This window comes from Halichoerus grypus, chromosome 5 (genome assembly GCF_964656455.1).
Source record: "Halichoerus grypus chromosome 5, mHalGry1.hap1.1, whole genome shotgun sequence".
NCBI lineage: Eukaryota > Metazoa > Chordata > Mammalia > Carnivora > Phocidae > Halichoerus > Halichoerus grypus.
The window spans coordinates 14,446,806-14,474,622 of record NC_135716.1 but is presented as its reverse complement, the minus strand read 5'-3'; the positions used below and the strand labels follow the sequence as shown (position 1 = coordinate 14,474,622).

At 45.3% G+C, this 27,817-nt stretch overlaps 2 protein-coding genes across 7 annotated transcripts in view; one reads left to right on the top strand and one right to left on the bottom strand.

Moving 5' to 3' along the window:
• Positions 1–19,408, bottom strand: part of LRATD2 (LRAT domain containing 2) — a 30,044-nt gene extending 10,636 nt beyond the window's left edge. Inside the window, exon 1 of one of the 2 annotated variants that reach the window (XR_013447690.1) lies at positions 18,235–19,408. Coding sequence is in view for 1 of the 2 variants with exons in the window: in XM_036114465.2 (XP_035970358.1) it covers positions 18,435–19,376 (942 nt within the window). In the remaining variant the exon portion in view is untranslated. Of the gene's footprint in view, positions 1–14,688 lie in introns of those variants that run through there. The other variant, XM_036114465.2, reaches the window with a different exon arrangement.
• Positions 19,409–19,450: 42 nt separating this feature from the next.
• The window catches only part of LOC118549866 (uncharacterized), a 29,254-nt gene continuing 20,887 nt past the window's right edge, over positions 19,451–27,817 (top strand). For 3 of the 5 annotated variants that reach the window (XR_013447691.1, XR_013447692.1, XM_078072015.1), the window contains exon 1: positions 19,945–20,060. The gene's annotated coding sequence lies outside the window, so the exon portion shown is untranslated. Of the gene's footprint in view, positions 19,747–19,944; positions 20,061–20,432; positions 20,563–27,817 lie in introns of those variants that run through there. The other 2 variants (XM_078072016.1, XM_078072017.1) reach the window with 2 other exon arrangements.

Genomic DNA, 27,817 nt, shown 5'->3' with positions numbered 1-27,817 from the left:
CCTTCTGACCTACAAAAACTATGACATAATAAATGGGTGTGGGTTTAACCTCTAAGTCTGTGCTAATCTGTTACATAACTATAGAAAATGGATATACAATTGGTTGTTCTGAAATAGTTGATTGAGGATCTCTAAAACCCATTTCTCTATAAAAGCAATGAGGACACTAGTGAAAACTGTCAAAATTAACTGTTTCATAACTCTGAAAAATCACCAGTGGCTTGCAGCAATCCAAGCAGCATTTATTCAAGAAAAATGGCTGAATCCCGGCAAGGACAGTGAGCCTTGTGGCATTTTTAACTGGACTTATGCCCATCACCCTCTCCCTAGCTCTTCAGTATCACTGAAAGCCAACAGCCTCACAGCTACAGTAGCTGTGAAAAACAGCAGCTTAGCAGCTACCAAAGAAAGCAAAAGGGGTTTGGAACTTCCAGGAAGTCCCATTCCTAGAAATTGTCAGCATGTGATCTGTCTGGCAGTTCATGAAAAAAAGCTCACTTTTAAGGATGTCTTTATTTCATCTCATCAGAGCTTGCTCTTTGTGAGGAGCCCCACCCACAGAGTATTTGTCAAATACAATCAGTGGCAATTGTTTAATATCACAGCTGCCCAGAGCTGTATTAACAGTTGGAGCTAACAAGTGGCAAACCAAAAATATTAAAAAGAAAAGCTGGGTAATGAGATATCCATAGGCATCTTTGAAAAGCTCCAGCATATTCCTGGGAATCTAGAAGCCCATGTGCATTTTGAGGACTGTGCGTATGCCCCAGAAAGCCCTGAGAATGTCCTACCCTCTCACCTCTGGTTATGCTGAGTCTCTTCATGAGCAAGGAGTTAAGTACAAGTTAGAGTTGTAAACTGTCTGACAGAGCACTGAAAACATAACTCTACACACACACACACACACACACACACACACACACACACAGAGCCCTTAAAAAGGCTGGAAGATTATTAGTTCAAATAGCTTTATGGAAATCTCTTGTTCAGCCATTAGCTAACCACTAAGCTAAATAAATAGAACTTCAGTAGCCACACATGACAAAGAGTACAGATTTTATAGAAATAGTCCAAGAAAGTCACTAAGCTAGCAAATAGCAGCAATAATAAAAAAGCCTGGAGAAGAGAGAGAATCTTATTTTCAGAGTTGACACATCATACTATTTAAAATGTCCACTTTTAAGTAACAATAGCAAAAAAATACAAGACACGCAATGAAATAGGAAAGTGTGGCTCATACAAAGAAAAAAAAAAAAGTTTACAGAAACTGTCTCTGAGAAAGCCCAGACATGGATTCACTAGGTAAAGACTTAAATCAGTTATCATAAATATATTCAATTCTACTTGGTCATGATGTATTATCCTATTTATATATGCTTGGATTTGATTTGCTTGTATTTTGTTAAGGATTTTTACATTTATGTTCATAAGGTGTATTAGTCTAAAGGTTTTTGCTACTTGTGAGTCATTCCAAAATAAAAGAAACCCACATTTTTTCTTCTGAGTATCTACTCTGCCCCCAAGCTCTACTAACCAAGAAGCAATAGAGCATACACTTCCTTAATCACTATGTGACCTTGGACAAGTTGTGTGAACTCTCTGAGCCTCGATGTCCTCATCTATAAAATAGGAATGATATTAATACCTGCTTCTTTGGGTTGCTGTGGAGATTGAATGACAAAATATGTATTGTTATAGGTGGACTTGTTCTCTCCAAAAAAGATGTGCTGGAGTCCTAACCCTCAGTATCTCAGGATGGGACTTTATTTGAAAATAGAGTCATTGTAGATGTAATTAGTTAAGATGAGTTCCAACTAGAGTAAGGTAGGCCCTTCCTCTAATATGACCGGTGTCCTTATGGGAAGATAACTAAGTGGCAACAGAGACACAGGGGGAAAATGCCACGTCATGAAAGAAGTAGAGATTAGAGTTATACCACCACAAGCCAAGGAATGCCTGGGGCTACCAGAAGCTAGGAAAAGGCAAGGAAGAACAACCATCGGAGACTTTTAAGATAGTCTAGCCCTGTGAAGATCTTGACTTTGGACCTACTAGCCTTTAAAAGATTTCTATTGTTTTATTTTTATTTTTATTTATTTTTTTGTATTTTTTAATTTTATTATGTTATGTTAGTCACCATACATTACAACATTAGTTTTTGACGTAGTGTTCCATGATTCACTGTTTGTGTATAACACCCAGTGCTCCATGCAATACATGCCCTCCTTAATACCCATCACCAGGCTAACACATTCCCCCACCCCCCTCCCCTATTGTTTTAAGCCACCTAATATGTGGTATTTTGTTATGGCACTCTAGGAAACTAATGTACATATGAAGCTCTTAGAACAACACCTGGCATATGATAACTCCATAATTCATGTTATAATTAGTCTAGATGTTTTTCCTTCTTGTTTGTGTTAATTTTAAAACAATTTGATAAGTTAATTAATTAGTCTGCTTGGGCTATCGTATCAAAATACCACAGACTGGGTGGTTTCAGCAACAGAAACTTATTTCTCACTGTTCTGGAAGCTAGAAGTCCAAGATCAGTGTGCCAGTATGGTCAGGTTCTGTTGAGGACCCTCCTCTTGGCTTCCAGACATCCACCTTCTTGCTGTGTGCTCACATGGTGGAAAGAGGAAGCAAGCTCTCTGGTGTCTCTTCTTTTATTTATTTATTTTTTAATTTTTATTTATTTGAGAGAGAGCAAACTAGAGAGAGTGAAAGAGCATGAGCTGGGAGGAGGGAAAAAAGGAGAAGCAGACCACCCCCCACAACTCTGGGCTCCAACCCAGGACCCTGAGATCATGACCTGAGCTGAAGGCAGGCACTGAACTGACTGAGCCACCCAGGTGTCCCTCTGGTGTCTCTTCTTATAAGGACACTAATCCCATCATGGGGGCTTTGCCCTCATGACCTCATCTAAACCTAATTACCTCTTGAAGGCCCACCCTCCAGATACCATTACATTGGGGGTTAGTTAGGTCATCCACGTATGAATTTTGGGGAACATAATTCAGTCCATAGCTGTAGGTATTATTACCTCTGCTTTATGGGTATGAAAATGGAGTCTCAGTGAAATTATAACACAAGAAAAATATAAAAGGATACTGGTATTAAAAGGAGAAGATTCTAGTTGACATGTAACTTCATCATGGGCATTTTCACACACAGCCATGTATGTTTCATAACAACAGTGGTGTTACAGGCCTTGGACTCAGAGAGCCTGAGTTCAATTCCACCTTCTGCCACTCATGAACTCTGGGACCTTGGGAAAGTTACTTAACTGCTCGGAGTCTCAATATCCTTACCTGCAGAAGGGACAATTCCTAATGTCATGGAGTATGTCTGAGCACTAAATGACAAATACATATAAAGAGTGTCCCAGAGTACCTGGCACAAAGCAGACATCAAATAAAAGTTCAAACTTCAAAGATAAATATACAAAGATGGTTGATGTAGCCGTAATTGTTAGAACAGATGTGAACAACTTCAACATCCAACAATAAGTTACATAAATGACGATTCATTCCCATAAAGAGATACTGTTCAGGCATAAAACAGAATAAGAGAGATTTATGTTGACTTACTGGGTTCTTTTCCTGTCCCTATCTGTTGTGTGATTTAGGCAAGTGATTTAACCCCTCTGGGCCTCAGTTTCCCCATCTAAACTATGAAAATAAAAGCAGTACCTAGTTCACAGAGGGTTACACGGCATACAGTCCAGACGAGATACTGAAAATCTTCTCAGACACATAGCAAGCACATGATAAATATTAGCCATTATCACATTACGATTCCATTTACATGGAAGGAAGGAAGGCTACTTGGTTAATATCTGGAAAAAGATAAGAATCTGCTATTAACTGTTATTTCTAGGGAGTAGGAGGGAGAAGGGCTTCACCTTTCCCTTTACCCTTTGGGTACCACTGGAAACAAACCAACTCCAAATTATTAGCTCTCCTCTTCCCTCTTCCTCACATAATGAAGAGTAGACCAAATGGTAGCTGAGCACTTTCTTCTCCTGGCAGCCAGGGCTGTTCCTCAGCCAGGACATATGAGTACAACAGCTCAAAGACTGCCATTCTGGTGGGTATATAGCCTCCTTGCCCCCTCTGATCCAATAAGGAAGCATTAATTCCTTGCCTGCTGGGGGCCTCTGAGAGCCTCTGAAATGCTGTTTCACCATGACTCTGGTTTCTTTAGGTCCTTGTAGTCCAAGTTAGTAAATACCTTGACTCACTCTTTGTGCCAGGGACTGAGCTCAGGGCTGTGCACGCACTGTATCTGACTCTAAATAAGTCTTCAAGGTACTTATTCTCATTTCCCCAAAGATGAAACACAGATTACTTATATATAACTGGCCTGCCAGCACACAGCTCATCAGAAAGTCTCTCTGGCTTCCATGGCCATGCTCCTTTCATTGTGTCTTTGCTTTCATTGGCTCACTTTCCCTCTCTAAAAATATTCCTATGTTCTGACTCAACAAGTTATTTTCAAAAAGTCAGTTTTACCAGCTTTGTAATTCTGGCTTGTCCCAACTGGTTCAGCAATTTCAAGAGAATTATCAACTCTGTGAATAATTAACAAGCTGAGTTTGAGCTGTGGCCTAAAACTGACCACTGAACTTGATTATTTGCCATGAACAGAAAGACAAGGAAAACGTCCATAGATCGGCACTTTTTCTGTGCCTGGAGAGGTAGGGAAGCCAGAAGGGTCATTTTCACTCTGTTCCCCCTCTAGGAGATGAAGTCCCCTGTGCTTGGGGACTGGGACTCCACTCCTCAGGGACTGGGCAAGGTTTTGGAAATTAAATAGTCTCAGGTTTAAGTCATAATCAGTTGTGTGACATTGGACAAAGTTACTCCCTCCATACCTCAACTTCCTTCGTCATTTGTAAATGGGGGTTATAGTATTTACAGGCACTTAAGCTAATATTCTGCAGAGATATTAACATTTTTCAGCAGTCATCAACCCAATGACGTGCTGCACACAGAGCAGCAGCTGAGCGCTGGAGGCCCCAGCTCTGCAGGCATGTACCTGTTAGTCTGTGGGGATATAATGGGGCCTCCAGGGCAGTGGCCAGGTGACCAGGAAGGTGGGGGTGATGTGGTAGTGAGGGGTGGGTTTCGGGGAAGCAGCTATTTACCGACTGCTATGGAAGTGTTTTAAGATTTTAATATCTGCTAAGGATTGTTCGAGTGGCTACAGGATGAATAGGGGTCCTTTGCAAGGTGAGTTTCCATTTCTAGGGGAATTTACTCTGTGCTTCGTACTCTGGCTAAACTTTTTTCTCTCACATGATTCCACATAATCTTCACAAAGACTCTGGAAGGTGCTACCTCAGGCCCATGCTTTCAATGAGGAAAATGCGTCTCTGAAGTTTACAATGGCGAGTAAGTGGTAGACTAGTGATCTGAATTCACGCTGACCCACAGCAGAGCCAGCCTCACGCCTGCAATGGAAGAGAGTAGGAAATTCTGGGCAATAGTGCAAAACTGAAGCTGAGAACACGGGGAGAATGATGAGTAAGAGAGCTGGGCTGGAGGACACTTCAAATGAGAAATAACAAATCTGCTAGACACGCAGAGTCCGTGGGCAAGAATGACATTAAAAACATATCCCACCTGCACTTTGCAAATGGAATAAAATGTTGACAGAACATGAATCTGCGTCAAGGGTAGACAGAGGTTCTTCTGCACTGTGCTTATTCAAGCAACTGAAATCTTGCCCAAATAATAAGTTCAAGTTAAAAAAAAAAAAATCACAGCCCTTGCACATGGGGCTTCATCTTCTCTCAGCTCTTGGTCATCTCTCAGTTGGTTTGTCCATTTACTTGCCTTCATCGACTCAGTTTTCAGAGTACCAGGGGCCACTGAAGAAGATGTAGGTGGGAATGTTCCACCTCGTCAACTTTCAGCAGCACTGAGGAAACCTGAAGAGAAGCTTTTGTGATTGTGTGACTTGAAGATGCTTGCAAATGAGAGCGAGTGTAACCACTGGAAGCACCTGCCATGTAGCAGGAAGAGCATTGGCCTGGGAGTCAGATAACTGTGGGTTGAATCTTGTTTGGTGCATTTCACAGCTCAGCCATCTTGGATGAATCATGACTTCATCTTAAAATGACAATCACAGTGGCAACTTCCCAGCTTCTGCTGGAGATGAAATGAAATAACATTTGTAAGGTTCCAACCACAGGGTTTGGAATACAGTATGTGCTCAGTAAACATTTTATTTCCTTTTCTCAGAGGCTCAATTTCTACACCTATTCAAGGAGAATGGTAGTAATATCTTAAGAAGAGGGCGCAGAGATTTAATCCAATACCTGTGAAACACACTTTGACAATGAGTAATGTTACCAACACGTTAAATTAGTGTTGTAGTTGTTGGAAGGAGTTGATGAACTCTTGTCCCTAACTACATCTCACAGTTGAATGTCTCATTCTATCTTTATTGCTTTCAAGTGTCTTCTGATTCTTGATTCTGATTCTTCCAACAAGACTATTGAAGCATTATATATGCCTCCGAATACAATTCACATCTCCCCCTCATGCCTAGCCCGGGGCTGTGGAAGCTGCAAACACGTTGTGAACATGGGCATTTCCAAAGGAAAGGCTACGGAGGTCACGGGCATTAAAATGAAAGGTTTGTGCAAAGTTAACTGTTAAGTGGTAAAACTATGAGGCTCTGGATATTTTCTTCCCTTACCAGTAAATCATCAATTTTAGGATTTTGACTTGTCAGAAAACATTAAAGTGCTGACAGCTTTCGGGGGGCCATGATTCTGCATCACCTTGCTACATGGAATCCCAGTGCAGTTAGGAATTGTTTGGTAAAATTTAGCTTCAGATATCAACGTCTATTCACATATATACACACACGTACATATATGTAGCCATTTAGTTTTGATACACAGTTCATTTCTTATTGTAGGTCAGTAGTCAGAGTGTCTGAAAACGCTGCTCTAAGCAAGAAGGAAAAACCCTGGTGTGTTTAGGGAAAAAAATACAGGCCCGTGAGGCTGGACTATAGTTGTAAGAGGGAGGGATAAGAAATGAAGTTGGCTGCATAAGCAGAGGCCAGACCGTGCGGGTCAGCAGGGCACGGTACAGAACTTAGATCTCATTCTAAGCACCACTGGAAGCCATGAAAGGGTGTAAACCAGCATGTCACACACTCTGATTAACATTTTTAAAAGAAGGATAATTTTGGATACCTTTCTACCATTTGCTCAAGTTCACAGATTGGACTCTAGAATTCCCCAGACTGACCCAGTAACCAAGTGATTTGGAGAGAATTAGAATGCTTGGAATAGAATAAAACTATAAACCACTGATTTGAGTTCTTGGAGATACCAATGAGACTAGCTCAGGTGCTAAAAAATAAAACTCCCATAGAAACTCAAACAACAATGTACTATTTTTCACCTATAAGTAAACAAATATTTTCAAACAGCTTTACCATAATTGGCACAATCTTTTATACAGGGTCACGCAGTCGTTCCTATCAAAATCTAAATTTTGCTGGGGTGCCTGGGTGGCTCAGTCTGTTAAGCGTCCGACTCTTGATTTTGGCTCAGGTCATGATCTCAGGGTTGTAAGACTGAGCTCCGCATGGGGCTCTGCACTGGGCGTGGACCCTGCTTAAGGCTCTTTCTCTCCCTCTCCCTCTGCCCTCTTTACCCCACCCCCTCAAAAAAAATTAAAAATAAAAAAAAAAACCTCTAAATTTTGCATAATCTTTAATCCAGAAATTTCACTTGAATGATTATATTTCCTTCAGAAATACTCTCATACATGCCAAGAACAGGTATAACAAAAATGTGGTATCATTTATAATTAGGAAAAAATGGATATAGTTGAAATGAGCATCAATGAAAAAAAATGCATAAATATGCAGAAGCTTTTTACTATGAAATACTAAACAGCTGTTTAAAAAGAATGTTCTAGACACTTCCTGTAATAATATGAAGAAGGTTTGGATTTATTAATGAGTAAAAAAAAGGAGTGTCACAGTAATATGGGTGGCATGATCTAATTTAAAAGCACTGGGAAAAATACATGCAGCTAAGCATGTCTGAATGTTCATAGAAAAAAATCTAGAAGGAACACACCGCACACCTAATATTGATAACCCTTGGTTACAGGTGGAACAAGGTGAAAGAAGGCAATGGAAAATGTCCTTTCTTTTACTTTATACACATTGGTATTTGAACTTCTTTTAAGCACATATTATTTTTTAACTGTAAGAAAAAAGTAATAAAATTATATTAATAAAAAACATTCATAGGCTGAAAGGGCAGGCAGAGAGAGGTACTAACCAGGAGGTAATAAAACAGTTACAGCTTTAAGATGATAGGATGATATTGGGGCGCCTGGGTGGCTCAGTCGTTAGGCGTCTGCCTTCAGCTCGGGTCATGGTCCCGGGGTCCTGGGATCAAGCCCCGCATCGGGCTCCCCACTCAGCGGGAAGCCTGCTTCTCCCTCTCCCACTCCCCCTGCTTGTGTTCCCTCTCTCGCTGTGTCTCTCTCTGTCAAATAAATAAATAAAATCTTTAAAAAAAAAAAAAAGATGATAGGATGATATCAATGCCTGAGCTTTATCTCCTAGGTTGTCAGGCTGGGGAGAAACTAAAGATTCAGATGAAATGATGCACTTGGCTTGTGTGTGTGTGTGTGCATGTGTGTGTGTGTATGCACATATATTTATGATTGTGTGTGTGTGTGTGTGTGTATGCACATATATTTATGATTGTGTGTGTGTGTATGCACATATATTTATGATTTTTCTCCAAACACCTGGAGCCAGAGAGTTTTAACCAATACAAAACCAAATGTTGCATCATCTCTGACCATCTTAAGTTTCTTTGGCTTAACCTGCTCCACTCTGCAATTCACCTGTGAGATTTTGGTGAGTCATGAACACAGGGCAAAAGTGGAAAAGAGAAAATGGCTAGTGATAGCAACCGATCCCTGAGCATAAAACTTCCTGCCAGGACTACTTCTGAGTGATTTGTGTATATCACCAACTCCAAAACCTCGCATGGTGGGTGACGCATCATTCCCACTTTACAAATGAATACACTACAGCCTCCCAAGCCAGGCGAGGGCATCTGGCCGACTGGCACATGAGGGGAGGTGTGGGGCTGACAATCCAGGCCTCACTCCCATGCCAGGCAATGCTTTCCACAGTGCCTCTTGGGTCCTTCAAACACAGAGAAAGCAGCCTCAATCCCAGCTGTATTGGAGCTGCTTGGCTATGCCTGAAGTCAGCTGGGTGATGGTGCTAAAGAGAACAGAACACTTTTAATGCAGTGAAATTATCCTTTCGGAGTTTTCGATAATGTGCCCTAGTTGGCTGAGATCTGTAACAGCACTACGAAGAAGAAAAAAAGGAATTACTAAGCAATTTATAGTAGTTGTTCTCACGTCCCCCCTCCCCCCCAGCCACATACAGAGACAGATGTGTGTTTTGCTTCCAAAATAAAGGGTTGATGAGTTGGAAGCAGGATTATGTTAGAGTCTTCCTCTGATCAGACCTCCTCCTATCTGCTTAACTTTGCCTGGGAAGGCTACTCTGGACCCTTCCCCATCCCCACCGTGGGGGGTTAGCTGCCAACACGTCCAGCCCTCACGGTGCTACAGACTTCTCCATCAACACAACTTCATCACAGGTCTTGCACTTACCGCGTGCCTGTCTGTCTTGCTCAGCAGAATGTGGGTGGGCCCCTGGAGCACAGGGGCCACACGGTATTCCTCTTTCTAGCCCCAGTGGGTAGCCCTGAAGGGCGTCAATACAAACTTAAAGAATGAATGAATGCAATTCTAGCCAGACACATCATTCGGAATGGCAAAGAAAACAGAAGGGCCCTGTGCAGAGAAGTGCCTTTTAAGTTTTGATAAGAGCAGCTGAAAGTAGTCCAATTCCTCGCTTGGGAGTGAAAGAAATGAAGGAGATGTGTCTTGTGTACAACTCTTCCATGACATTATAATGGTGGATATATTTTTCAAAAGGATAGAAGGCACAACACAAAGAGTGAAACCTAATGTAGCTATGTTTAACAATGATGTGTCAGTGTTGGTTCATCCAGTGTAACCACGTGCCACCGTGACAATGCACGCTGACCCTGGGGGAGGCTGTGGGGTTGGGAGAGGGGGTATGTGGGAACTCTGTGCTTTCCACTCGATTTTGCTGTGAACCTAAAACTGCTCTAAAAAAATAAAGCCTATTACTCTTTTTTTTACAGTACTAAAATAGATGTCAGCACAAAGAACTGCCACCGTTTGATGCTTTATGGCTTTATGAACAACCTTGCTCTCGCTGAAATATATAAAAAGAAATAGACCCCATTAGAATAAAGTAGGATAAATCATGCATATCCATTGAGATACAAGAGAATTCTCTCCATGGGCTTTGATGTATTGGCCAACACTATAGTCAGGTGGCAAAGACAAATGTACCCTAGTATGCAAAAAAAAAAAAAAAAAAAAAGAAAAAGAAAGAAAGAATATCAGTGTTAAAAAGCAAATTTAAACAATTAAAAACAGAACAACAACAAAAAACAACGAAATACTTTTTCCAGAGAAAATACCATTTCCATAGGAGATACAGATTAATTTACTCTTATCATCACCTTTTTCCTCATCCATGGCCAGGATTTGGTTTCTAATATTAAAGATTATGACAAAATTTGCCAGTTCAAAACAATTTTTTTGTGTATAATCCTTACTTTTCATAATAAAAGCACTCCCTGAAAGTCAGTCATCTTATTATTACTTTTTTGCGTTTACATGTTAATTTTTCTACATATTAATTTTTTACATGAATGGGGTTTAGGGCTACGGGCAAGGAAGAAGTACTAATTAGTATTAATTGGTTATAATTAAGTATAGCAACTAGCAACTTCTAGAACCATCTCAAAGGATAAAGTTGCGCTTGGAATCTTGTCAGGGACTCCCGCTAGAGTCGGGTACTCCACACACACAAATGTAGATCCAGGCTCCTAGTTGGTAAAGGGACTTGCTCAAGGTCATATATCATATTTGTAGTCACGCCATTTGCGGCGGGGCCAATGTGGCACTCACGGCACACCTAAGTCCTCCACGATGCACTTGGTTTACATTATCTCATGGAAGCCAACGAACAGCTCTATGGATTAGACAGTCCTAATAGCCCCAATTTTTATGTAAGTCAAGGAGGCTTAAAGAAGTTACTAACTTGCCCAACGTCACACAGCAAGTCAGGGGCTGGAGCGAGATCTGAAGTAGGACCGTGTGACCTGAACTCAGCCTGAAAGGGGAAAGGGAGTCACAAAAGCACAGACAGAAGAGGGTCAGTTGGAGTACGGATTATCACAATGCTCAGCCACGGAAGGGTGGAGGTAATTAGGGAATGGTCAACATTCACCCAGGGCTTGTTATTGTTACTCAGAGAGTTGCTTCCCCTCTTTCTGCCTCTTCTTGCCTTGAGGGTCACTGCCTTTGGAGTTGCTGCAACAAGAGTGAAAATCTACCTGCCTCTCAGATAATGCTGCATGACAAAAGCTGGAGCAGAAGAAGGTTCTCTGTATTCTCCCTGGGTACGGAGAAGGGAGGGGCAGCCAAAGGGTAGGAGGGGCCAGATGATCTTTCAGTGGAGGGATCCTAGCCTGGGGCTTTGGAGACCAGCATTCCTAGTCCAGGCCAGAAGCTGTGGCTTATTAGCTATGTGACCAGGGACAAATGGTTTCATTTCTCTAAACCTATGTCCTCAACTATAAAATGAAGCTATCAGCAGCTGTCCAGAAAGGCCACTGTGATAATTAACACTGGACGGGGGGGCGGGAGGGGGGGCAAGGCGACCTTATCAGTGTTAATATTATCTAGCACTTCTAATCCCCCCTCGGCTCTCCAGCACCTAGTACCTTAAAAGTTCTTAGGCAATATTTGTTGAATAAAATATTATAAACAAGTTAAACGGTTCATCTACTAAAGATCAAAGCCCAAGAGACATTTCAAACCCTCTAGCAGTGGCTAAACGACTGAAGTTTTAACTAGAGTTACCTCTTTATCTTACCAGTTTCTTGTAGCTAAGAAATACTCCATTAACTAAAGGGAAGACAGAAACTTCATTTTGAATAAGGTTTTTGAATACCTATAATATCCTAGATTTTCTCTAGTCAATCATAATAGCTATTGATCTGGGCTTTATGTACATTGTTTCATTTTGTGCTCACAACCATTTGAAGTAGATATTATTTTAGTCTGATTATAATATTATATACATACTATTTTTCAAGTACAACTGAAATTCAGAGAGTTGAGTGAATTTGACCTATGTCCATAAGTCACATTGTACAGAAGATAAAATAAAACTTCCAAGCAAGTATTTAACTTTTCCCAAGGTTACCAGCTTAAGAGTAAGCGGAGCCCAGAGTAGAGAAACTCAGGGAGTCTGACTGTCAAGACTTACCCACTCTTCAGTTCTTTGTGCCTGGGTCAGACCCTGTACCTAGTGGTTAGTTAGTTTAGCCTAACCACTGAGAATCCTCAGTTACGAGGTTAAAATGAATGCACTATCAAGGTCATCAAACCTTGGAAGTTAAGTACATTGTTGTACAAGTTTCCCCCCAAAAATGCAGCAAAGCTCATCTTTTGAGTCACTGATGGCCACCCCTGACAAGGCACCAAAGTCTATATTCTAGCAGTGGCCTGTATTGGCCAAGTGAACAAAATAACGTCTTCTGTAATCATGACTCCAAGACCACGGCATGAAGGCTGTCAGACTTGGGCTGTTTTCCCTCTGCTTCCATCCAGCCTGGCCTGTGCCACTTGTCTCAATCGGATCAGGCAAAGGCCTGAATTCACACTCTACTTCATAACCTGGCTGGCAATGGAGTTCTGGGAGAGGCAAGGACAGGGTCACTCACTTGCTCCCCCTGTTCTATCCATCCTAAAACCACTGCTGCCTCACCCTCTTCAAACCATAGAGATGACAGCACCTTGAGATGAAGTGACACTGAAGACAGAAACTAAAACTGAAGACAGAAAAGATCTAGTTTATCTTTGTATGTTAGGCACTGAGAATTTAGGAGCCTCCCGGTTAAGTACTTGGTGAATATTAGTTGTATTAGTTACATCCTTTTTGCCACCATCCGTACCTTGAGAATTTTGGTCTGAATTCCCTAATGGGAGTACTCCAATTAAACCTACCCCCATCTGCTTTATTTGAAGACCTACCAACCATCAGCACTTCACAGGGCCACCTTTATTATAATCTGTCCTATACATAGGAGTAAAATTGATTTCCCCCGAGAAACAAACTCTGGGGCAGGGAGATTGCTTGTAATCTCTATGTTCCAGTACCTAGGCTGGAGTCCAGCATCCTCTGGCCCTTTCATTACTACCTACTAGTATCTTGTTGTGATTGCAAATGCACACCAATCGTTCTTGCATCTACTCTGCAGATAAAATGGCTGTATTTGTTCAATAAGCAGTTCCCCCAGTTAATTCAGTAAAAGGAAATAAAAGCCCTTCTGCACGTATTCTGGGTCTGTTCATTTTGGAAGTCTTTTTAAATGCTTCCAAACATGTCATTTTCCTACATTAAGCAAGCTCGGTCCACATAGCAGAAATTGGAAGAGCAGCCTACACCAAGATCAACCAAGAATAAAGGCACATTCTGTAGAAGGCTCCCCTCCCTTCACTTTCGTGTGCAAGGAGAACCATGATAAATTAAGGACTCCCACTCTAGGGATAAATGGCCTCCCTGCTGCCGAGCTCCCTATCACCTTCGGCATTCCCGGTTCTTCGTATCCCTAAGAGCCCGTTGACAGCGCCCAGGCTTTTTTTTTTTTTTAAAGATTTTATTCATTTATTCGACAGAGAGAGACACAGCGAGAGAGGGGACACAAGCAGGGGGAGTGGGAGAGGGAGAAGCAGGCTTCCCGCTGAGCAAGGAGCCCGATGTGGGACTCGATCCCAGGACCCTGGGACCATGACCTGAGCTGAAGGCAGACACTTAACGACTGAGCCACCCAGGGACAGCGCCCAGGCTTTTGAACCTCACGGGACTGGCGCAGTGGCTTCAGGTGCTAGCCAAAGGAGTGCTGGGGGCCTCCCACACACCAGAGCCAGATGCCACACCTGCTCTTCTACCGACTGCTGGCATCTGCATCCCTTATTATGCCAACAGTGCCAAGTGGTCACATTTGTCCGTTTCCTGTAATTCAATTACCCAGTGAGTGCACTCCCTTTGTCTGAAACTGCAATCACCCAAGATGCAACTGATTTTAATACCAAAATGCCCCAGTGTAGATTCCAATATGGGAGTGTGGTGATCAGCAATGTTTGCATTGATTCTGAAAATCAATGTGCACTGAAAATTTATGTTTATGAGACATTTTTCAGGAACACTGAGCGCCTAGGAGCAATGGGTGATTAATTCTCGCAGAGGAAATGCAGGGAGGGCTTTGTCACTAAATGAATTCATCAAAATGTTTACTGAGCAATGTAAAGATGAGACACACCAATATTCTCAGAAAAACTGCAGCTTGATTTTTTAAACCACATACGGCAGAAAGAGGTATACAAGTGGAAAAAATATAAATTCAATTAACACTAATAGATGGTTTATTGGACACCCTTACAGCGTTTTCCAAAAGGACTTGACAGATTTTATTTTAATAAGACAGTGGAGAGGAAGTGGTTCAAAAGATGTCATCAATCTTTTATTTAACTAAACACTGCCCTTCATTTTGAAGGAAATGATACAATTTCAAATCGGAACCTCCTTCTCAAGAAGTGGTATGAGAACATAACATTGATTTATCATACATTCTTCAACAAAAATACAGTTTACACAATTTACTAGGAAATAAAATATACACAGAATTTACTGTGTTAGTTAATGTAATTCTCCAGGGGTGACAAGAATTACAGCTAACAAAACATAGTGAAAATATGAATAAACCAGTCAAGTTTGTAGTTACCATGATTTAAAAAAAAAATTTTTTTTTCACAAATAAAATGTAACTTTCCAAACAAAACCATTTGTTGACCATGATCGTAGATTTTATTCTAATGTATTTTTTTAAAAAATGGTTAGACAATCACATGATATCAAGAGTCTTCGACACAGTGGATTCCATTTTGTTAAGAAAAAAAATAGAAAACAAATAGTCATTAATTTTTCTTCACTCTCCATAGCATATGTCGTATAAAATTAAAGTTTTGCTTCCAAAAATATGTTTCCATGTGGTTGTCGTGTTGTCTAGTGGTGCTCTTAGGGCCAGAAGCACGGAAGACACGAGAAGTTGAACCACTGAAGTGTAATTTTTCATAAAAACTAAAAATTTCCTTAAAGGTCTGGTGTCAAGTCTTCTGCTATAGGCATTTTAGTGCTATAAAGTCATTTTAAATTACATGTGGAATAAAAGCTACAAAAACCACGAGTTCTTTTGATACAAAAAGTTGCGTAGCTGATGTTGTGGGCTCCTCTGACATACATAAGCAGTCTCAATAAAATATTTGCTCAAATAAGAAAATAGAATTTGTTTTCATTACTTTTAGTATGTGATCCAGTCCGGGGTCCTGCTTATCCCTGCCACAGCTTCTGAAGAACGTTAGAATCAGTATTTCTTTCAAAGAACATACATAATTCACAGTACAAAATAGTTCTAAAGTCTTAGTCCCAAGGAGAAACAAAAATGATTAAGTATATATATTTTTTTAAAGTGCCAGATGTAGCCATAGCCTGGACATTGCGGACTCACTTATCCGCAACACTGCCACCTTGAGGAAAGGCCTGCGTGGACAGATTCCCCTTTCTTGGAGCCTCCATTGGTTGGTTGGTGCTTTAGAGCCTCAGAGAGCCCTAAGAAAACTTCCAGTGGAATCATTCTTCGTATTACGTACTTCACACCTCTGGTAGCCAGTAAAAATGCTCGCATGACATGGGAAAACAGTCTCTGGAGTGGATGGATTTTCTCTTCTAGTTCATTTTCAAAAAACCTCTTGTCTAGAGGCAGAATACTACTATAGGTGTGGATTTTCTAAGAGTTCTTCCTTCAGGTGGAGACTTCCCACAAAAAGCAGTTCCTTTGTAACAACAGTCACTGGTGTACCTACCTCCGTGGGACCAATGACATTCACTTTCTAACTGAGGGCAAAGGAGGCCCACAGAGATAGGGGAGTGGAAAAGCTAGCTGGCTAGCCAGCCCAGAGCTGCTGGACAGTGCCGTTCTGTTCTGTTCTCCCCTCTCGCTGTCTGCACACTGGTCTTTCAACTACCGTGTTAAGCATAAAAACAAAAAAACCCCGTATCTGTTAGATGTGTGAGGCTCTCCTAAATATCTTTTACCTTGCTTGGCTTTTCCATGAACAAGAGAATATAAACACAAAGCTGAGAGATTATTACACATGAAAACTAGATCTACATTTCCCCCAGGTGACTGACGTCTCTCCAAAGTCCCAGACTATGGCTGAGTGTGGTTCCTCTATAGCAAAGGGATAGGACCTGCTTGGTGATCCTTGTGAGAACAGGCAACACAGCAAATGCCCCTAAAATTAAATTCATATTGAGGTGCTACGACGGTCTAGGCTTTGAAAAATTATGGCATCAACTTCCAAGTTTGAAAAAAGTATACAAGGAAATCCTTCAAGTCTTGCTGCATGAGTTAGAAACCCCCAGGGAGAAAACCCAAGGATTGGGTTTTATACGACGCTCAAATAGGATTCCATTCCAACTCTAAGAATTTGTTCAGAAAAGGACTTGTTCGGTGTCATCTAAAATGACACCCAAGAGAAAGGAAAACTTCATGCGACTTTTGAGACGGCATTAGCAGTGCCAATCCGCAGCAAAACAGCACTGTGAAATCGAGGGCACACATCATCCAAGTGCTCACGTGAATACAGGAGACAGGCTGTAAAAATTTCTAGAAGCCCCACAGTACAGCAAACAGGATCAGCAGCAGAACCCAAGAGTACAGGCCAGCCTGCTGCCGACACATCTCACAACCACCAACCTGTGCCCTAGGACTGTCACCAGATTCGGTGCTGACTACACCAGGTGGCATTAATTTGTGATGGCTGTCACCCCTCTTAATTGCGAAATCGCACTGAAAGGGGGGGAGGGAGAGTTCTCCAAGGAACAAAGGGAAGGCTGTGATATAACAAGACTTTGCCTCTTGATTAAATTGCATCAGGTGTGGCTAGCAAAACACCTTATCAGTGAATAGACCTCAAGCCTAAGATTTTATCACCGGCAGAACAAAAGTGAGCGAGGGGGATGGGGCAGTGAGGAGGCAAAAAAAAAAAAAAAAAAAAATCACAGGTCCACCACCAAAGCCTTACAGTTTACAAAAGGTTACCTTCACTGTCCAGGAAGGGGGTTAGGTGATGAGTGGGAAATTAACTAATTTCTGCCAGGGCAACCCAATTTGACTGCCTCTGTAGTGGATATTTTATGGGGTGGCACCAGCGAACCCCCTATGTGACCTGCAGATGAACACAGCCAAGCAGTTTTAATTAGATCAGAGACACAGAGGGCTTCCTTCCTTTGATAAGAACGCGGCTCCAAGTGCCTACAAAAGCAGGCTAGAAACAAAGGCGGCAAGACAGAATCATAATTGAATCCCTCTCCTAGCTGGCCTGTGACAATGATTTACTCGGAACCTGGGAAGCGGTGGCTGGAGCAGGGGACTCTCCTAGAAGTCAGCTCCACAAGATGAATTACTTGGCGGTGGGGGTGGGCAGGGGGCGGTAGCAAAGTCTTTGTTGTGTAGCCCAAGTTTACCCAACTATTTATTACACTTCACGGTGGGGGGGGGGGGGGGCTGCTTGGTTGTGGTCTGCTGCTCCCAGACCTGGGCCTGGTCTCTCCAGCCTTAAACCGCAGGAATCCCCCAGAGTAAATCACCCGGCTTCCCATATCCCACACTCGCACACAACCCCCTCGGGGCTGGGGGTAGCAAATCTGCAGCTCTCCGTGCTGGCAGGGCGCCCCCACAAGCCCTCTCAGGCCTCAGTACAGGGCACCCCCCAAGCCCAGGGGAGGAGGGGAAGCAGGAAGGACGCAGTAGCAGGGACTGGTACTCCGAACTTCCCTCCACCCCCGAGTGCGTAAGAAGGGTCGAGTTTGGACCCAGGTCCAGCAAGGATTAAGTATCAAGCAAGTCCACCATTTGGCCCACCTCGGAAAGGAAGACTGATCCAAAGGGAGGGCAGGAAGTGCCCCCGGCCAAAGTGCTCCTACCTGCTCCCTCTTCCTCCTCCGTCCAAGATAACAAGCTCAAGCCACAGCTGGCTGCGCTATTTCGCCAACTCTCCTTTTTTCCAAATGGCCCTGGAGCCCAGATGGGGCCCGGAAGGTGCTGGAGGAGGGAGTGAGAGGAGGGAGGGGGCGGCGGCTGCTGCGAAAGGCTCCCTCTCAAGACTCCACACTCAGGGGGCCCCTCAGTGCACCACCGCCTGGCGGGCCTCGTCCTCCCGGGCCGGCGCAGGGGGGCGCCCGGGAGGCGGCGTAGTCCGCGCCGAGTCGCTGTCGCCCTCGTCCGGCTCGGCGGGATGCAGGTGCGTGGCGAGCTCCTGCAGCACCGCCGCGCGCCCGATCTGGTCGTTGCGCCGCTTCTCCATGATCAGGTCCTCCAGGCTCTGGAACTCGAGCGTGTGGCTGCGCTGCGCCGAGAGCTGGATCTGCAGCCGGTAGGGCTGTTTGCCGATGCGCAGCTCGCCGCCAATCTTGAACTCGCGCTTGCCGTAGCGGCACCAGGCGGCGAAGCTCTCCGAGTTGCGCCAGCTCAGCTCGCGCTCCTTGGCGCCCACGTGTGCCAGCGCGTTGCGCACCACGGCGCCCGGGCTCAGCGGCTTGTAGCGGTACAGGTCGTTCACCACGCGGCCGCGCCGGCCCTGGCTCGCGTCCGTCAGGAAGCTGTTGCTCACCTCCAGCCGGTGCAAGTGCACCACCTGGAAGTTGCCCACGTATACAGCCCAGTGCGGGTACTGCGCCTGCGACACAAACTCCACCAGGTCGCCAGGCCTGCACTTGTTGAGCAGGTTCTCGGGCGTGTAGGTGCTCAGCGCCGCGGAGCCCGGCGCGAAGCTCTTCTGGTAGATGCACTCGTCGCGGTAGAACACCGAACACTCCACCTCGTGCAGCCTCGGGTCGTAGGGCTGCGGCGGCGGCAGTGGCGGCCCGTCCCCGCCGTCGGGCAAGCCGTCGCCGCCGCCACCATCCGGCCCCTGGGGCGGCGGCTGCGGCTCCACGTCCTCGTCGTCGTTGGAGAAGATGTAGGAGACCCCGATGCGGGGCCCGTCGTCCCGGTCCACGCCGGTCGGGTCGGCCGTGGGAACTTCCTTATAACTTAGGTGGGTCAGTTTCTCCACCTGGTTACCCATCACGCTGCGGATACACGTTCACACAGCCGAGAGGGGAGAAAGCGAAACCACCACTAGGGTCATTGGCACGGGTCCCCGGACAGGGGCGGAGACCACCTGTTGGGAGAGGAAAGCAAGAAAGCCATGTAGGAACCCCTTCATGAAAAGGACGATTTCTTAAGAGGAGGAAGAAGGCCTGGGGGCCGAGCACCTGGAGCCATTTTACGGGGAAGCTCCGATCTCCACCTCCAGGGTCACGGTCGCAGGAGACCGGGCAACTCTAGCTCTACCCCGCCCCCAGCACTTCACCTCGCCCGGGCAAACGCCCATTGCATCAGCAGCTCCAACCGCTTCCGCCGGCGCCCTACCTGCCAAGCCCAGGCAGGAGGAGGTAAAGAAGAGAAACTTTACTCCAACCCCCCTTTTCTTAACCCTCCCTTTACCCCAGGGCCCTAACTTAGCCCCTGAGACGGCTCCCAAGCCTCCAACCTCGGGGAAACCGGCGAGGATCCCGCAGCTCGGCCCGCGCAGGTGAGCCACCCTACCTGGCTCACCTGCGGCGCTTTCTCCCCGCGTCTCGCCCGCCCCTCCCCCGCGCGCTCCCCCGCCCTTAGGTTCGGGTTACCTGCGAAAACTTACCCGCAGAGAGGTGGAGGCCTTGGGGAATTGGCCCCTCTGCCCCAGCCGCACCTTGAGACTTCTAAGGTGAGTTTGCAGGTGTGGGGTCCGCAATCGCTCCTCTCCAGGCGCCGGTGGCAGCGAGGCTGGGCAGGGGGGAGCGACGCATGTCTTGCCCCCGCGGCTACGTAGCGCCCCAAGACTTGAAGGTGGGGAGCAATGCCTGTTTACACCGCACCCCTCCCTCCTGCTGGGGCTGCGGCTCCCCCTCAACCTGCTCTCGGGGGAGGTGGGGCGCGAGAAGGCGGAGAAGGAAGCAGCCTTGGTGCCCGGCGGCGGCAGCTCCCGCTCGGACCCGGCGAGCAACAAGCGCCGGAGCGGGAGGGACGGGATTGTAGATCCGGCTCCGGGCTCCCCAGGGCGGGAGCGCAGCCCCTAGCATTTAAAGAGACAGACGCTTGCTCCCGGAGCCCAGGTCTTTCCCACACGGCGCAGAGCCTCCGGGATCCCCGCCCCCGCCCCGCCCACCCGGGCCACGGGGCTCCGCCCAAGCCACGCCACCGCGTCGGAGCGGGTTTAAATCCAGCTGGTAAGTAATCAACCCGAAGGCTGGTGACACTCTGAACGCTGGTGTCTCCGTCGGCCACTGGGAATCCCGCTTGCCTTCTTAGAGCAAGGGCTTGATGTGGGGGTCTTCGCTGCTTGCTCACTTCGTATTTTTCCGAGCTGACGGCTTTAAAGAGAAATTGGAAGGCATACGCCACCTGCCAGTGTAGAGATGAGAGAGGGCGTAAGAGTTTTGGTGTTGGCGTTTCCCCTTCGCCTCTTCTTGCCCAGAGACCTGGAGAGAAAGGAATAGTCATTAGGGAGTAAGCAGACGTTTGCTTCTTCCTTTTCTTTCCTAGAATGTATTTTTTGCCAAAGGTCACAGAAAAGAATTTTTTACTTGGACAGCTCGAGAAGCTTTTCAGTTTATTTCTAGAATGAATGCTGTGAAACTTCACGGTTGGAAAAAAAGTTCACAGAAAGGAAACAGTATAAAACAGAACGAAGACTTAGTTCTGGCTTGCTTCCAAGCCCTGCGCTCTATTTTATTGCATGTGCCTGGAAGTTAGCACAAAGTAGATTTCATAACCTCTGTTATTTCGAGAGTTACCAGGTCATGCGGTAGAGAAAGCGTTTGCTCTCGTTGTTTTCCTTGGGGATGGGGGATGTAGGAATTGTCTAATTGTCCTTAAATGAAGAACAAATGAGCAGAGGCCTCTGGTGGATGTATTTCCTTCTTGCTGACTTACAGAAGGAAGTGACAGGAGAGGAGTATTATTGCCTATTAACCTCCACCACAAGAAGACACTTGCTCCCCCCATGCTGATTTTGCTTTTTGTTTTTTGTATTTGCGTGTGTGTTTTGTTTTTCCTTTTGTTTTGTTCCCTACCTAAGATGCAGGTTACCAAAGTGTTCTTTGTCTTTTAAAAAAATAATAGGTTGGAGTGGGGGTGGAGTGCTGTTGATAGACAAGCTTAGGCATTCACTGGAACACCAGACTGATCCGTAGTGGAATCAAGAATGCAACTTAAGACCTCTTCTACCCTGTTTTCCATCACTGTTTCTTTTACCTAAATTTTTCCGGGTAACACTATTATTTATTCAGTATGCATACCAACCAGTGGAAACAGGAATATACTAACACTACTGCGATCCTTTTTAGTTTGAGAGAGAGAGAAAAAAAAAAATCAATCTACTTAGGTACTTTTGAGCCCGAACAATCAATATTGGCAGGGCTGTGATGGAAGTTAGTCCTTCAGCAAGTCCAAGATCACAGTATAAGTTAGGCCAAAAAGAGACTTCTGTGTGCCTGCTGTGCAGATTAAATTAAAATATTTTCCACACAGCCTCAGGCACGTGCTCTGAGATGTTGCTGTTACCTGAACGCTTTGTGTCATCACCATGTGAGCTCATGGAGGTACCCATTTTACAGGGATGAGTTAGGCTTACAGAGGCAATGGTGAGTCATCCCATGTCTGTTAGCCTGAGAAACCTCTGCCAGGGTCAGCAGCGGTAGGCCACTTTGCCCCAGCTGGTACTGGGTAGGTTGGCTGGGGATGGGAGAATGCATAGAAGGACACACAGGTAGGACAGTTTGCTTCCAGCACTCTGGGACAAAGATCTAATGAGTAGGAAACAACACCTAGTTGTCTAGGTGCCTGTCCCCTTGTCTTGAGGAGCTGTGTTCAGGTACGTGGTGATCGTGGCTCAACAACATTTCTTGAATTGAGCAAATAGAAAGTCTTAGAGGAAACAGGTTCTGAGTCATTTTTATATCCCAGTGCTTGGTAGTTAGTAAGTGCTCAATAAGTGCTTGATGGAGGCTTTAGCAGAATTCTTGGCCATATTGGTAGCCTGCCTCCTGTGTAGCTTCTTCCATTGTTTGCTGATTAGGGCCCAACCTCCATCCCATCACCCGGGGCTCTTGGTCAGAGGTTATATAAGTGCTCTCAAACATTCTTTGCTCATCTCAAATAATTGTTTAATGAATTTAAAGTTAAATTAGCTGTCAACAATCTGGAGACTTGAGAAATCTCATGTTTAGATTTCCAACTTTACTTGAAAAAGCTAGCTATGTGAGCCCATCAGGCCCACATTCCATGACGGCAACAAAAAGCTAGAACTAAGCGATCGTTGCCTTGGAGATGAGATGTACTCTCCAGCTGGCCCCCATCCCATCCTGCCCACCTCAACTACCCTAGTTCCTTGGCTGGCCTGGGGAACCTCTGTGTTGGCCATCTCTGCCATTCAAGTTCTTTTTTTTTTTTTTTAAAGATTTTATTTATTTGACAGAGAGAGACACAGCGAGAGAGGGAACACAAGCAGGGGGAGTGGGAGAGGGAGAAGCAGGCTTCCCGCGGAGCAGGGAGCCCGATGCGGGGCTCGATCCCAGGACCCTGGGATCATGACCTGAGCCGAAGGCAGACGCCCAACGACTGAGCCACCCAGGCGCCCCTCTGCCATTCAAGTTCTATACTACACATTGTATCACTTGATTATATATAATTCAGCACTTGATCTTATACCATCTGGTATTATTATTTAATTCATGTATTTAAAATGTGTTTTCTAGAGAGAGCTTGATTCAAAACCTATTTCTTGAAGATGTACTAGGTACCTACTTGTCTCATACACCACACATTCATTCTACAAATTCAACAGGCAGCATGCTAGGTTTTATAGGTATTCATGTCCCCATGGGGCTTAGTGTAGTGGAAGAGACAGAGAATAAGTAGACTTCTTAGGACAGTATGACATGTCCCGAAAGAAGGGGAAGTAGAGGGTGCCTAGGGGAAGTTTCAAGGCATGTGCACACAAGTGAATTCCAAAATGTCTGCCATCAGGAGTGTTGGACTCCTGAGGGTGACACAACTCTAGATCAATAATGACAACTACCAGTGAGCTCTTGATTCTATTATTCTGTTAAGTTTAGAGAGGCCAGGTGACTTCTCTCAGCTGACAAGTGGGACGATCTCACAGGTCCTTTGACTTGATCGACTTATTTGCCACTTGCCTCCTCCTATCAACATATAAATGCTGTAAGAGAAAGGACTTTGTCTACTGTCTTCTTGGCTTTAACTCTGGAGCCCAGTAAGAGCAGCAAAACTCAAGTATTTGCCAAATCTTAAAGACTGTGTTTGTCTCTACTTAAAAGGTAGGAAGCTTTGAGGTTTGAAGGTCCTCAAGCTGGCTGCCCTTGGAAAATGGACTGGAAGGGATGGGAGAGGAAGCAGGTCCGGTAGAAGGCCAGGCTGTGGGAAGGAAGGCATTCCGCACAAATGGAGCCTGGCGGACAAAGGAAGAAGCCCGTGAAGGCACCATCCCCAAGGGCAGCCGCTCACTGGAGACATGTTCACTGGATTGGGATTCTCAGCCACACCGTCGCTTCATCCCCCCAGCCCAGCTGTGACCCAAGTGTCACATCCCACACACCTCCTTGGAGGAGACACTCAATAAAAACAAGCTGTGTTGAATGCCAGTTAGTCACTCGCACAGTCTTCCTGTCCAAAGCAGTGGGGAATAATCGAGAACTGACATTTCTACCTGACAAGGCCGTCCCTGACTCTGCAGGTGTAGTCGTTCGAGTGGCTCACTCCAAGAATGTACAAAACCAGAGCACGAGGGCAGAATTATCTGATTAGGCAATCTGGAACTCTGCCTGTTCCCTGGGGTTGGGCCCCAGGCTCCCGGTGGCAGCAGATAGCTGAGTGAATTTGCAGGAAAACAGGTTCCTCCACACCTCCTTATACTGGGAAACTCCCAGACTTACCTGCGCCTGTTCCCCGCTGCTGGGGGTTTTGTTGAAACCGTAGGAGGTGAGCTATAGCAGAATGGGAGCAGGTGATGTGGGCTGGTGTCCTGTTTGCCAGGTGCATGACCTTGGAGCCTCTCTTCTCCATCTGGCCCCCTTCCCCAGTCTCTAAAGTGGGGCTGATGATACTCCTTATCTCACTTGCGAATCCTCCAGGGAGACAGCTTACATGGAAGCATCCTACAAACCCTAAAGCCTGTGGAGATGCCAGGCATTATTCACACAGCGGGTGTAAGAGCCAGATGATGATTTTAATATGGGGAGGAAAAGGCAGAGCCATTTGTTGTGGGCATGGTCTTAGAAATTTCCATACCGATCCTGTTTTTACATTCCCCAGATAAGCACCCAAAGGCCTAGGGATAGGAATCTTGCTGACTGTAAGTGGGAGAAGCTGGATTCAAATCCAAATCTGGCTGGTTCCAAGCGTACTTTTCCCGCTGCATCAAGCAGCCTCAGGGACACCAGCATATATGTTCCTGCAGCCTTGGCCAGTCTGAGGACCAGGGGGCTGGTGTGTCTGCTGGACGTAGAGTGACCAACTTGTCCTGGTTTGCCCGGGACTATCCTGATTTTAGCATGTCCTAGGCCAGCTGGGACAGTTGGCTGCCCTCTGTGGGTGTTTCCCCATCCTGGTCATTGCTCTCCCTGGAATGTTGCCAGGGATGGAGCAGGGATAGGAGGTGGGGAGCAAGGTGAGTCAGGTGTTTTAGCCCAGACTACCTGTCACAAAGGGCCCCCATCTCCAGGTGAGGTTACATACATAGCAGCAGCTGCATAAGCAGGGCCATCTGGTAAAAAAGACAACAAATAACCTGCTTTGGGCATGTATTCTTTTTTCTGTCTCTTTTTTTAATTGGATGCTTCACAGGAGGTGAGGACTGGGCCTCTCTCCCCTCTGAGAGCTGGTGGCCTGCAGCTGCCCTCCCCACCCTCTCAGCCTGGCTGTCTTGGGCTTTAAAACCTGCAAAGAGAGTTTTGCGCTTTAACTGAATTATTCCTTGACCTTCAGATTAAGGAAGGAATCATAGAGGCTGCTGAGTGGCATCCCTTTCCTCGGCTTCTGTATTTGACTTGCTTTTTCCCTCAGATAACCAGAGCAGGCTGTCTCAAGCAGGCTGGGCCAGAGCGGGGCTGCCCTGTGGGTAGGCACGGAGAGGAGACGCCCTGAGAAAGGGTCTGGGGCTATAACGCCCACACAAAACCATTTAGCTCTCCATCCATTCGTCCTGTGGCTAACCTGTGAGGAGGCTTTTAATCCTTTTCTAGAAGAGGGCTCACCAGTGGGAAAACACTGAAGCCTGTCCCTTCCAGATCCTTGCAGTTTCGGGAGGCCCCTGACAACATACTGTTGATGTTGAACCGGAGAGTTTGATTTGTGCTCGAGAGTCTGAGCTTGTAGCTGGGCTCCTGCAGGAGCCTCATGAAAGATGCATTTCACCAAGCGGTTCCGGGGAGAGACTGGCTTAAATTACAGCTCTATAAATCCAAATATTGGCATATCTGCAAATCCAAATGTAGAGATTTCAAAAAAAGTCTAAATTCTAAGAATCTTATTTTGCACTTCTTGTGCAAAAAAGGGGAGGATGAGATATTTAGGGAGGAGACAGGACTGTCAATAATGAGAAAAGCTTCAGCACAGCAAACCCAACCTCCTTTTCTTTCCTTGGGCATTCTTCATGCTTCCAGGGAAAGAGAGCTGACATCAGGGAGAAAGACCGCATTTGTTCAGCATGGCTTTCTGCAGGACAGATTAGGGGGACCACCCACCCAGGATTTGGGGCGTAAGTCTCAACAAGTGTGGTTGGTCAATTTCTATCTGTTTTTCCCAAGCCAAGGGAACCCCATGGGGCACTTACCCCACTGTAGTCTGTTCATAACCCAGCAGCCCCTAGCAATCCCATGAGACTATAAGCCAAGCCAGGTCACTGCTTTGCTCAAAGCCCTCCTGAGGCTCTCCCTCTCTGTTGGGGAAGGGCCCAAATCCCTAAAATGGCCCCCAAAGCCCTGGCCTGTCTTCCACATTACCTCTCTGCCACTCCCTCATTCACATCTCCAGACACACTGGCCCCTTGCTGTTCCTTCCCCAATGGTGGCCATGCTTCTCTCTCACAGCCTTAACATTTGCTGTTCCCTCTGCTTGGAACAGTTTACTACCAAATAACTTCATGGTGTGCTAAGTCTTGACTCAGATGATAGCTTCCTGGTGAGCCTTCTCTGGCAGCGCTATTTAAAATTCCAAATGTCCTCCCACACATACTCCTTATTCTTCTTTCCTGCTCAATTTCTCTATCACTTACTCAACTCACTTATCACCTTTTAGGGTTCTATTTTAATTTCTATATTATTTTGTTTATTACCTTTCCTAATTGAGTACAAGCTCTATGAAGCCAGGGATTCTTGTTTTGTTCATGGAGGTATCCTTAGCTCCTAGAACAGTGTTGGACACTTGTTAGGATTATTCTTAATTTAGAGATGAGAAAATTACTTTAAAAATTTACTAAAGGCCTGGGGTGTGCCAGGCTCTACCCTAGACAGTTGAATTTCAGAGGGGTTACGAAGTGGGTTAAGAAGAATTTAACACAGCTAAATTCATCAAGAAATTATAGCTCTGCCCTGTTCAACATGGTAGCCTCTAGTTATGTGTAGTTATATGTGGCTATTGAGTACCTGAAATGTAGCTGGTCTGAAATGAAATGTATTGTTAATGTAAAATGTACACCAACTTTACAATATGGTACGAAAAAGTAAAATATCTTACTAATTTTTTCCAAGTGATTACATGTTGAAATTGTAATATCTTAGATCTCTTGGTTTAAAAGATAATTTTACAGAGCCAGGACACCTACCATTAACATTACCGAGCATGTTCTACCACCTACCAACAAAGCAGACCTCCTGAGAGGCATTTGGGGAACCGTAGAAGACATGCTTATAAACAGTACAAATTGACCTAATAATTATATTTCTTTTCGTCAATCAGCAAGAGAGGTGGGGGCCTGGCTTTATGCCTCAGACTCTGTGGGCTAAGTCCCTCCACTTTCCATGGGTTGGCAGAGTTGGGTTTCTGAGTCTTTGAGCTTAAGGATTATACCTCAGATGATGAAGAATTCATGAAAGTGGTAATAAACAAATAAGATAGTAGCAGCTAACATCTGTGAAGTGCTTATTATAAATAATGCCATTCTAAGAGCTTTATGTATATTCACTCCTCTAAGCCTCACCTATGAGCTAGGCATTATTATCAATATCCTCAAGCATCTTACCCACGACAACACAGCTAGTGATTTGCGGAGTCAAGAATCAGACACAGGACAGTGCCACAGAGTAGGGGTAACCTCCAGCCACCCAGCTGGCCCAGATAGTAGCCAATATGGCTGAGTTCCTTTGTCTTCATACTCCACATTCCTTCCATCTTTGCCTTCATTCATGAATCTGACTCCTCACCACACTTCTGGCCTCATGTCCTCCCAGTTTCCCAGTTGGCTCA